At 42.9% G+C, this 12358-nt stretch overlaps 1 protein-coding gene and 1 pseudogene across 2 annotated transcripts in view; one reads left to right on the forward strand and one right to left on the reverse strand.

Moving 5' to 3' along the window:
• The window catches only part of LOC310823669 (E3 ubiquitin-protein ligase TRIM65-like), a gene marked incomplete at both ends in the record, with an annotated part of 83090 nt that extends 72060 nt beyond the window's left edge, over positions 1–11030 (reverse strand). The window contains 2 exons of the mRNA XM_083696539.1: positions 10171–10272; positions 11017–11030. Of these exons, the coding sequence (XP_083552665.1) occupies positions 10171–10272; positions 11017–11030 (116 nt within the window). The remainder of the gene's footprint in view (positions 1–10170; positions 10273–11016) is intronic.
• LOC310824113 (cytochrome P450 3A27-like) overlaps positions 1–12358 on the forward strand; it is a 453840-nt pseudogene that overhangs the window by 421193 nt on the left and 20289 nt on the right. The window lies entirely within an intron of this gene.

A 12358-nucleotide genomic window follows, 5' to 3' on the forward strand; every position in this document is an offset into this window, starting at 1 on the left:
TGGGCTGGATATAATCAGGGTTCATCGTTAACCATGCGGTTAGTCTGTTTTAGTACAGTTGTAAGAATGGATGTGACTGTCGATCTGGCATTCCAAATGCCATGTAGCATGCTAATAGTGGGGCCTAGTGGCTCAGGTAAAACTTTTTTTGTAAAACAATTACTTGAAAACATGGAGAGTACATTTTCAAAAGTGCCGGCTCGTATAATCTGGGCATACTCTTCATATCAGCCAATGTATGACGAGCTCAGTCAAAATGTCAATATCGAATTTGTAGAAGGTATTCCCGCAAACTTTAATGATGAAAATCTATTCCCACGGAACCAACACAATCTTTTAGTGGTAGATGACTCCATGGATGTGGGGGGCAATCATGAAGAATTAATGAAAGCGTTCACAGAATATCGCCATCATAAAAAATTGAGCGTATTTTATCTGCTTCAGAATTTGTTTAATCAAGGGAAACATTCGCGCACGATTAGTTTAAACACTAATTACATGGTGCTGTTTAAATCACCGCGTGATAAAATGCAGATCCGGGTTTTAGCTCAACAAATGTATCCCGGCCTGAAAAAATTCTTTTTAGAAAGTTATGAAGATGCTACAAGGGAACCGTATACATATTTAATCGTTGACCTGCGTCCTAATTGTCCAGAACCCCTAAGACTGAGGAGTGGAATACTCCCTGGAGAGTGGCCGGTGGTCTATCAAACTAAAAAGTGACAAGAGACTTTTTAAATAAATAAACCATGTCTCAACGGATGAAAAGAAACCTTCCCATTTTAAAAGCTTTGCTCGCTCTAAAACCCTCGGAGAGAAGAAGTTTTCTATGTAGGGGGTCGGAAGATCTCATACTAGCCCTGTGTGAGATTGCTTTAAACATATTGAAGGGAAACATACCTCTCACCCCTGGACAGTTCACTAAATTAAAAAAACAGAAAAAATTTATCAAGCTTTTTGCCCAGCGTAAAACGGATTTAAACACAAGCGGAAAGTGCTGACGCAATCGGGGGGCTTCCTATTGCCCTTATTAGCGACAGCCCTACCCTTTATAACTAGTCTGTTCTCTCGGCAGAGATAGTCAGAGACATTCTGGGCATGTCTGCGTTTAATAAAATGTACATGATTTCTCCACAACAGCTGGATAATTTAACCCAAAAGAGTTCACAGAGCATTGGCGAGCGAGCCCAACATGTCTTGCAAAACAATATGGAACGAGTTCTGAAACAGACAAGTGTTGACTCGCATACTAAAGCCAAGCAGTTCAATGATTTACTCGATAAATATCTAACCTTGCACCGCAAGGGGGCGACTCAAGATCGCGAAATCGTTTTTAAACTACCTGACAAACCCTCTGAGAAATCAGGTGAAGCCGATGAGGGCTACATAAGAGTGGGGGAGGAGGAAGAAGCTTCAGACACCCTGGAGGAGGAGATTTTGGAGAATATAGGTTCTCGCAATCGCAAAAACGCCGCCTACATTCTGCAGAAGCTTCGTCAATCAAACCTTCTAAGTTGGAATCGTTCAGGCGAGATAATTGTCCAGGATAGCCCTATTAAAGGATCTCATATTTTCGATTTGATGAAGACGTTGTCAAACCGTCGGTTCCATTCCGGAACTCTACCGCGAGGCTGGGATGTTTTTTTAAATACAATTTCCGAATTAAATATTCCAATCACAACGGTTACGAACACACACGCTCGCCAGCAATTACGCCTTAAACCTTCCAAAACCGCGAGTGAATCAATTCCTCAGATACGTCATAGCAAGAGAAACCGTGGAGAAAAAAAAAAATAATCTCCATTGTCAACATCATTATTATTAGACATGTCTTACGCCATGACCCCTTCTAAAAAAAACCCAATGGACATGTTACAGATGGCTACACCTGCAGACTCTGAATGGTCAACGCCCACCGAATGGCAACTCTCTACACCCATCCATTCTAGATGGTTAGATTTCAATCGAAAAAAATGAATTCAAACAGACTGTATGATGTTTTAATCAATAAAATGATTTATTGAAATTAATATATGTTCGAAAAGAGTATTCATTCATGACAATTATAACACTCATTAAACAGTTTTAAAGAGCAGGCATTCTGATTATACATTTTAACAGTCTTCATCCGTGAAATACATTTAGCATATTTCTTGACAAACTTGCTGACCATAACATCATTCTTTTTTAAATGATCTGAATACAATCGCATTGTTTCTTGAAAGGAGAGTCCTTTAAATCGATGACATAGGTAGAATACTACATGGGCTCCACAAGTCGTTGAATAATCATCTTGAACCTTCTGTTTGTTATAGAGTATTTCTTGAGCATTCCTTGATAGAAAACGCATAAACGCTTCAGGGTAGAATCTGTGATCTGGAGGATTTGCATATGAATCAAAAAATGTTGCCTTGTCTGGTTCAGCTTCGATAATCATACCCACCCAATGTTCGCCTTCTCGGTTCTGATCGTGCGTGTTAACGACTAGATAGCTGGGGCGTCTAGCTATCTCGGAGGGTAGTAAATCACTAGGCCAAACACCGGCAAAAGCATCACCTAAAATTGGCTTTAATATAGACTCCAGCTGATGGTTATCCATCCTTTTATCAGGTTTAAAGGTTTCCACTTTTTTTTTTTTTTTTTTTTTTTTTTTTAATAGTCAATCAGGACTTGACGCTTTGAGTTTATCTCTATAACACTGTCGTAGCAGGCGTACACTATCAGGGTCATTGTCTGAGGGAGGGCTATTCTGAATCTTAAATCCAGACGACATGTGCCATGCACCGAGGGTGAGAGAGCCTCGCTGTCTAATTCATCATCCCTTGACAAATTGAACAGGAACAGCGAGTATCCATTTTCAAAGTTGTCACGGTTGATGCAGAGCGGAGAGTCTCTGATATGTCGGTTTGTACCCACATATAAGTTGTAAAATTCTCGAACACTCTGATGGGTGTCAAAGTGGGGTTGGTAGGGTTTTGCGGGAATATAGCGTGAATTTACACTGAGACTGAGATATTCAAGATCCGAGTGATGGAATTTGAAAGGGTTCTTATCTCTTGCCCCTACGAAAGCTCGATGATCAACTAATCCCGCTACTATATATTTAGGGAGCCTCCCTAAATATAAATTGTCTTGCGCGCACACCCGGGAGCCTCTAGGGATTGTATAATTCTTAACGACTACCCGGCTTATAGGGTATAACGCATTGGATTTCATCAGAGCAGCCGAATGTCCTAACATGACATCGGGTGAAACCTGTACTTTTTTCGCAAAAATACTTGCAGATAGGATTTTTAATGCATACTCCTGGTCAGCAGCTGACACCAGTGTAAAAGCACTTTTGGCTTTCACCAGTTTCAAACGAACATCGACATTGTTTAACAAGAGTCTTTCGGAGAAAAATATGTCACTGTGTAGAGGTCCCATTACTTCGAATGCGCGTGAATCTCGACAGAAGCTCGCGCGCTTAACAAGTCCTGTGTTAGGACCATCAGCGGCAATAGATACAGAGTCCAAATCTACACCTTCATCTTTGTACCATAGACCCGCGGAAAACTGACTCTCCAAGGTTTCTTTTGAAAAGTTGAGCAGAGTTTCAATAATAGATCTGTAAGGATGTGTAGCGGACGATGAGCTAATGAGAACATCATTTAGACTAACATCTACCTGGGAGAATATAGTATTTAAGGGGTATTGTATTATTCCACAATTATCACCGCCCCCCAGATCTGTTCCATCAGCCTTGGTAATCTTGAGTCGTAGATATAGCAATGTTGAGTTTAGATCTAGATATGCACTTCCACTTCCTGATATCTGAAAATCCAGAACCTCTTGATCCACAATAGAGTTTAGAGGATGGATCTCCACGTAACCGCTTTGTTCTATAGACAATTGGGTCATGGGCGGTGCAAAAAGGTCAAGTTCCGATTTGGTGCACTCTGCTGAGAGATGATGTACAAGAGACATTCTTCTTATTCTTATTCTTATTATTTTTAGAATATATTTCCGTCAGTTTGTTTTTTAGACTTTCTGGGTTTTTTTGATATGCGTTTCTTAGAGGTGCGATGCTCTAACAATGCCACAGATCTTTTTCTTCTTCTTCCTCTGGCAAGGCGTCCTATTCCAGATCCTTCCTGAGACCTGCTGGCGCGATCGGCGATATGACGGGTTACGGCCCCCACAACGTCAGATGCTATCCCCTTCGCTGCTGTTTTCAAATGCGGTTTAACTATATATGCGCCGCGCTTAAGAAACGGTAGGACAAATCTGAACGCCCTACTTAAGATAGACCCTAACCCTCGACCATATTGCACAGGAGTACCTACAAACCCACTTAGACTGCCGCGCCCTGTTTGGTTTACGTAATAATTCACAAATCTTTGTGAATCCATTTTTTTATTTTATTTTTGTTGCTGTTTTTGCTTTGTTCTATAGATTCAGATGAGAGACTTGGGTTTAAAGTGCAGCTTGCAAATTGTCTTCCCGTATGTGAATCGAATCGGCTTGTTTAAATCCGTTTTTAGCTCAATCTGTATATCCTGAATGCGCTGTTTATTAACAGTAACGTAGTGTAGCCTGCTGTAGGAGAGAGTGATTACATCCCCGTAAGATCCTTCTTTTTTAACGATTCTTAGAAGAGGAACCGTATAGTCACCAATATGCTGTGCTTCCACGATATTCGTATAGACGAAAAAATTATACTGCCCCGCATTAATATCGCTGGGATATTTACTCAACGGTTTTCCACCCGACCGTGTCCAAGCGTCGGGTTCAAACCCTAGCATGTAGGCTAGTGGAGCCTTGAACCTGAGAGAATATTTGTCAGGTCCTAATATAGAAATTCTTTTATGTATAGAACTGTAATATAAAAGTAGATCTGTTTTTTGTTTCTTAAATACGGCATTTATCTCCTTCACTATCGCATCGACACTGTCATAATAGCCTGTAGGGATTTTCTGGTAGAATGGAGGGTCCCGCGGTCTCGAATGGTCTTTCAGGTCATAGGTATCTTCTAAACTTAAAATATTATTCCAGGTATGACAGTACATTATCTCGGCTAACGCCACCTCATAAGGTCCATGTAACTCTATAGGGTGAGACAGCGTTATCGTATAATTTGAACTGTTATTGCTAGGGTAAACGCTGTGACATGCATTTGAAGGGAGAGTCACATAGAAAGATTCTCGCTCCTCCATCCTTGCTTCTTCTAGGTTGGCTTCTTGTTTTTCTTCCTCCCGAGCTCCATGACCTCTTTAGCCGGGAGCCATGAGTCAAACTGACTAGGCCAACCTTGCCAGTGGACTAAAACCATCTTCCGGCCCTTTTGAATTTTCTTGTCTAAAATCCTTTCTACCCGAAAGACTGTGTCAGAGGTGATTCTCACCTTCTGCAGTTCTGCTTCATAGAACGTGCCAGTAAGAATTTCACCTTTTATATCCCTTAATTTATAAACGGGCGGGAGTCTAGGGATACATTCGTTAACGATAAAGTATTCGTCAGTGAATGATTGTTCGTACATTTTATCGAATATCCCCCTGTATTTGGAAATCCGCACAATGTCACCCTCTTTGAATTTAAACACAGGGGTCATACTGTTCAGAGGTAAAGTCCCGTATAAATTCTCAAAGACTTGCATGCTATTGGAGGATGTTACCTCAACAGGTTTCATTTTGATACTGCTATGATAACTATTATTATAGCTATCAAGCAAATCCCGAATCACATCAATATATCTGCGGGTGTTCTTAGCTGTGAAAAACCTCCACATCTTTGTCTTCAGCGTACAGTTAAAACGTTCCACGACTGACGCCTTCAAATCACTACCCGTTGCAAAGTGTTGAATATTATGTTTCTTCATTAGTTTTTCAAAGATACGGTTAAAAAATTCTTTTCCAGCATCCGTTTGGATTTTAACTGGTATACCGCTCTCTTCTAAGACTGCTGCAAAGGCCTCCGCAACTACGACGGCCGTCTTGTTTTTTAAAGAGCGTGCATAAGCTTTTTTTGAAAATACATCTATTACTGTAAGCAGAAATTTAAAATTATCATTGTCTTCAGACAGTGCACCCATATCGCAAAGATCCGCTTGAAATTGATACATAGGACGTGGCGCAAAAACACGATTTCTAGCATAGGTTTTTCTAGCCGTTTTGTGTAAGGTATACGCCTCTTGACCAGACAGCCACTCTCGTACTTGATCACCGCTAACTTTTTCAGCCGTCTGCTCTTCGACGGCTTTTTGAAGTTTTTCTACCCCTCCAAAAGATCCAGGGTGTGCCGGGTCATAATATATTCTCTTCATTACACGCTCGGCCTTTTTCGAGGTCATGACGACTAGCAATCAAGCGAGATCTGAGTACAATGTCAATTTTGCATAATTATTTATTGATTACAAGTCATTACATCTGAATGATTACATGTCATTACATTTGAATGATTAATACAAGTTTTTAATACATCCCCACAGAAGTGTGTAAGACATTTAGGGCCCTATCAACATCAAATGCTAGACCATTCTTAAAGCGATATGTTGCTACATCAATTATATAGGTATATAACACCATGAAATGACTAAATTTGAAGCTATGCATAGACACTTCTCTAATAATTCCATCTAATGTTTTTTCAAATTTCTCCGCATCGGAGGCATTTGAACCAATATACACCAATTCCTTCCAACGGTTAAAAGACACACAATCTCTCACAATTTCCAATGACCTCTCAAAACGGACAACTTGTTCAATGTCAACATCGCTACATGTTTGAAATAAAGATTCATCATTAACCCGATTAGCAATAGCCCGTTTTACAAGAGAGCTGACCCCAGGATGACCTGAAGCGGAATTTAAAAAGTTAAAGAATAGTCTGAAAGCATTCCCCATTTTTGAACAGTTTAGACTTGTTCAAAAGAGGGTGTGAACTATTTCAACACTATTCCAGTAGGATACGAGTTCATCTATCATATGATCCCGGTCCCTGTTAACCCCCACATACGCATCAAGGATTTCTTTAAGTTTCCCCTGGATGTTTTCTTCATACTTCAGACCGTATAGAAAGGCCTCGGCTGCTCCTTGAACACGGCCGGTTGCTATTCCCCCTAATCCAACCGTCTCCAGAGCAACCATAAGAGTCGGGAGAAATTTCCACGTCCACAGGGCGGTCATCAGCGCCTCAAAGTTGTGGTAAAAGTAATCACTCTCTAGAGGGTACAGACAAGAATGTCGTCGTTGGCTTGGATGACCGGTTTTACACCCATAACATTCGTTTTTCATCTGAACGTCTATCACCATTGTTAACACCATGGCTACGCCGGCCTTCACCGTGTCCAGAAAAACATCAACATCCTGACGCTGAGATTGAAGCCGGTTCTCTAGAATTTCTTTAACTTCTACAACCATCGGATCAACCATGGGAGTGTTCTGAGGTGTCCCCTGGGCAGTGATGCTAGCTTCCGCAGAGGGTTCGTTCTGAGACCCATCGGACCCTGGTACTTGCATGCTAGGCGAAGTCGGAGGTGTCTGATGGCCGTTGAGGACAGCATGATCTTCAGCCACAGGGGCTGCAAAATCTGAAGCCTGACCTCCGGGGGTGTATAGACCGGGTCCTTTGTCGAATGTAGGCCTGCCGGTATACGGCCTATATCTTCTGACGGGGAATTCAAGAGTCTCGAACAGAGTATTTGACGCGTCGCTGTCGGGTGAGACGGGTGAGTAGGTGACCGGGGTAATAGGCTCCTCGGAATCGCTCTGAGGCTCTAGGGCTTTCCACCTTGTGAGGTCGTCCGTCTGGGCATTCCGGTAGTCTTCAAGAACCGGTTTATACAAATCAGCGTAGCCGCTAGATTCCTGAGAAAGGCTCGGAAGATAGCTGAGAAGCTTAGACTCTTCATCTTGAGATTCTAAGGGTTTACATTCCCCACCTGTAGAGTAGCCTTCGTCTTCACTTGAGGATGGCAAATCGTTGACTGTGAAAAAATCAGCCATGTTGAAGTAATAAGTATTGTCGCACAAACTCGTTTTTCCAAACTTCTTATATAGATTGTAGGTGAGGGGGCGGGGTAAGGGGCATGTGTCTAGTAGGCATGTCTAATAGGACTGGATAGTAGAGGTGTCTAGCCCGATTTACTATGATTCAACACCATCTGTTTCAAGCGTGTCTTCAGGAAAAAGATTACGACTGCATAACTCTAAGTCAGACCGAGATCTAGGGGTTAAATGCCTGGAAGGGCCTGAGATCCGTTTACCTGAGCACGTGTTCAGACTTTTTGCCAGCTGGAGGAGTCTCTGTCTCTGACTTTCCAGCTTGAAAAACCCAGTGATAGATTTCAGGAGATTTCTCAAGGTTGAGAAGTCTACCACTTTGAACGCCAGTTTAATAGGCCAGTAGCGCTCTTTCTCCATCACCGTCTTTGGTCTTTCAGAAGACTCTGCCTCTGTCTGGAATCGCACCAACAGCCATATGTGAGATCTTGAACAGTCAACAAGAAAAGCTTCCTGCGGGTTACGGCACGGTACTCTAAGATCCACGCCCATCTCTATAGAAGCTTTCATACCCTCCAGGGGCACACTTTGTGTGTCGTGCACAGATTGCATGTAGCGGATGAATTCCAAGATGTAAGCCTTCAATGTATCGAATTCTGATGAATAGATTCTCAGACGATTCTCTGATTTTTTTTCGAAAGCGTATATGTCCGCATAGGGGTGTGCACCTCCAGATGCATACTCTACATACACTACACTACCATCCGTCAATTCCCACATCATACTTGTAGACGCCATTTTAGACACTGTCATATAGCCTCAACTACTACAGATCTCACCCTTGCTCATATATATATACATACACCTTATCCCCGGGAAACACGCGTCTCATTGGGCCACCCTCATCAGCACACCACATCCGCCCTCCAAAGGGGCGTACACCTCCAAAGGGGGCGGGACTTATAATTTTCAAGTATTATTTTCGATGATTAAATTTATGTGACGTCATCACTTTTTGACACAAAGTGTATACTATATTCTCTATGGTCTCTGTGTGTGGCATGCCTGGAGCATGTGATATACACTTCCACAAGCTAAAACATGATAGACTTTTGGGGATAGAGTGGCACAGACTGGGGCTTTGCTGTGTGTGTGTGGGGCCTACTTTTTACTTGACACTTAATGTTCCATAAGCTCAAATACAGGGGGACATGGAGGGAGACTATGGGGCATAGAGTGGCACACACTGGGGCATGGTCTCTGTGTGTGGCATGCCTGGAAGTGGTGTAATGTACACTTCCACAGGCTAAAACATGATAGACTTATGGGGATAGAGTGACACACATTGAGGCCTGCTGTCTGTCAGTGGGGCCTAGCTTTGACTTGAAACTTAATGCTCCATAAGTTCAAATACAGGGGGACATGGTGGGACACTATGGGGAGGACAGTGACACACACTGGGGCATGGTCTCTGTGTGTGGCATGCCTGGAAGTGGTGTAATGTACACTTCCACAGGCTAAAACATGATAGACTTATGGGGATAGAGTGACACACATTGAGGCCTGCTGTCTGTCAGTGGGGCCTAGCTTTGACTTGAAACTTAATGCTCCATAAGTTCAAATACAGGGGGACATGGTGGGAGACTATGGGGCATAGAGTGGCACACACTGGGGCATGGTCTGTGTATTTTGCATCCCTGGAGCATGTGACATACACTTCCACAAGCTAAAACATGATAGACTTATGGGGATACAGTGACACACATTGAGGCCTGCTGTCTGTGTGTGTGGCCTACTTTTTACTTGACACTTAATGCTCCATGAGTTCAAATACAGGGGGACATGGTGGGAGACTATGGGGCATAGAGTGGCACACACTGGGGCATGGTCTCTGTGTGTGGCATGCCTGGAGCATGTGTAATGTACACTTCCACAAGCTAAAACATGATAGTTGTGTTAGTTGTGTTGTTATTATAGTACATGATATTGGTTCCGCCCTATGCTGTTGTACCCGGACTGAGGGACCGCAGGTAAAACCTACGATGCTTGAATGTACAGATGAACGTCGTGGAATAAAGCCAGTAAAAGAAACCCTGCCCGTTCATTCCTAGTTAGGAATACAAATAAAATACAAACATAACAGTAGTGAGAGTCGATGTGGATGTTATCTTGAGCCGAGCTCTCAGCCCACCTCGGCTCCCTCGGCTGGGTTTTCCATCCCGGTCGGTGTAGCGGAGTCAGCTGGTCCCGCTGTTTTGCTCTAATCTCAGGGTATTGCGTCGATAAAAGATGTCTGGAATGCCGGAACCGATGTCCAAAAGTTGTCGTCGGCTGTACGATATGGACGCTAAACTGTTTTTAGCGAGAATACTTGAAATAAACAAGCAAATAACCACTAATTCAGCGAGACAGCGGGCTTCGCGATGTATGCGCGCCGACATCTTGGTACACGCCCTCCCTGCGTGATTGGTGGATTTGGTAGCAGGCTAGGTTGAGTCGCTCAGACGCTGCCTTTTGATTGGTCGATTCGCACGTCCGTCTTCTTCGCTACACGTGTTGTCGGTATTGACAAACATTTCAGTGACATGCGCGCGATGCAGTGCTAATATTAGCATGTAGCCTACTTCACTGGATAAGAATACAACAATAGCATTTAGCATACTCCACCGGCTATGAATGCAACGTTAGCATGCAGCCTACTCCATTGGATAACCCTACTACGTTAACATGGAACATACTCCACTGGATATCAAAACCAAGATGGCGGCGCGCATGCGTCGCGCGCATGTCACTGTCACTGAAATGTTTGTCAATGCCGACAACACTGTGTGGCAACCTGATGTGGTGTGTGTGGGAGGGAGCTGAGAGGAATGTAGGGTGGAGCATTACTCACTCACACACACACACACACACACACATACACGCACGCACGCACGCACACACACACACACACACACACCACTCCCCCGACAGTTGCAGAGACACAGAACAAGGAAGTGTTCCCGCCTACAAGCACTTCTAGGAAAACAAAACTTACAATATCTCTGACATTCTGCTGTGGAATGTAGGGTGGAGCATTACTCTCACACACACATACACGCACGCACGCACACACACACACACACACCACTCCCCCGACAGTGACACAGACACAGAACAAGGAAGTGTTCCCGCCCACAAGCACTTCTAGTAAAACAAACGGGATCGTGTCGATGTCACTGGTCTACGTGGAATCCACACACATACGCACCACACTGAGGGCATGTAACAGGGACCCGTTTCCAACTCATTAGCGCTACATTGAGAACTGTAGGCTGAGATTATAGAAATTATCTCGTAGAATCACTTTAATAGTCAAGAAACTACTCAGAAATCATACCACAATTAAACTTGAAAAAGTTCCAGAAGAAACATTGTTTCTCTTTAACAGAGCAATATCCAAGACTGCGTAAAGAGGGAGAAAAATATCTTTCTTAAAGATCAGATTTTAGTAAATAGATATTATTGCACACAATTGGGCTATAAGAATCTCAAAGACAGAATCAAACATTTCACTCTCTATAGTAGTGATTTTGGTGTCTAGTGTCAGAGGAACATATTTCATCCCCACATTAAGTAAACACAACTAAACTAATTCATATGTAATGTCCTCCAACTTTACATCAAGAATAAAGACACACTGTGTACTCTGTACCAGTATAGTAACACTACTACTAGAATATATGGACTTGCAATGGAATTTGGCCTTGGAGGGCTACAGGTCCTAGGCCCCCCATTCCCTAGCATCTGATTTCATGTCTCTGCATTGTGTACTGGTTATGGCATGGTACCACTAGGTGAAAGGTCGAGAGGCACATAGAATATTGTACAATTCCAACAGTCCCCTCTTTGATTATTTTTAAACAAAGTATAATAATCAAGAATTACCAAAATGAATAATAAAAACATGAAAAAATATAAAAGTAACAACAGGAAATATAAAAGAACCACTTTCCTCATCTTACTAGTGAGTGAGATCTGCTTGTCCTATTTCACACATACAATACGTTGAGTTGACACCATGAGCATGCATGATGTACAGGACTGAGTGAGCGCTGCAAAACATGTTTGTCTACTGATGCTGTATCTTGAACCGTCATCTGCGTTTAACTCACTCACTGCCAAAGAATTCCGGTACACTCACCACCTGGAGTGCCAAGTGTTTTATGTGGTATTCACCTAGCAATAATACTTGGATTAGCTACAAAATGAAGTCGCCCTTGGTGCTCTAGAATGTTGACAATTTGGGTCTCTGGGACTTTATTCCTGGTCCTCTGTGGCTCAGTTGGTAGAGCATGGCGCAAACAACGCTTAGGTTGTGGGTTAGATTTCTGCTGGGA

Source organism: Argentina silus (assembly GCF_951799395.1).
Source record: "Argentina silus genome assembly, chromosome: Y".
Lineage (NCBI taxonomy): Eukaryota > Metazoa > Chordata > Actinopteri > Argentiniformes > Argentinidae > Argentina > Argentina silus.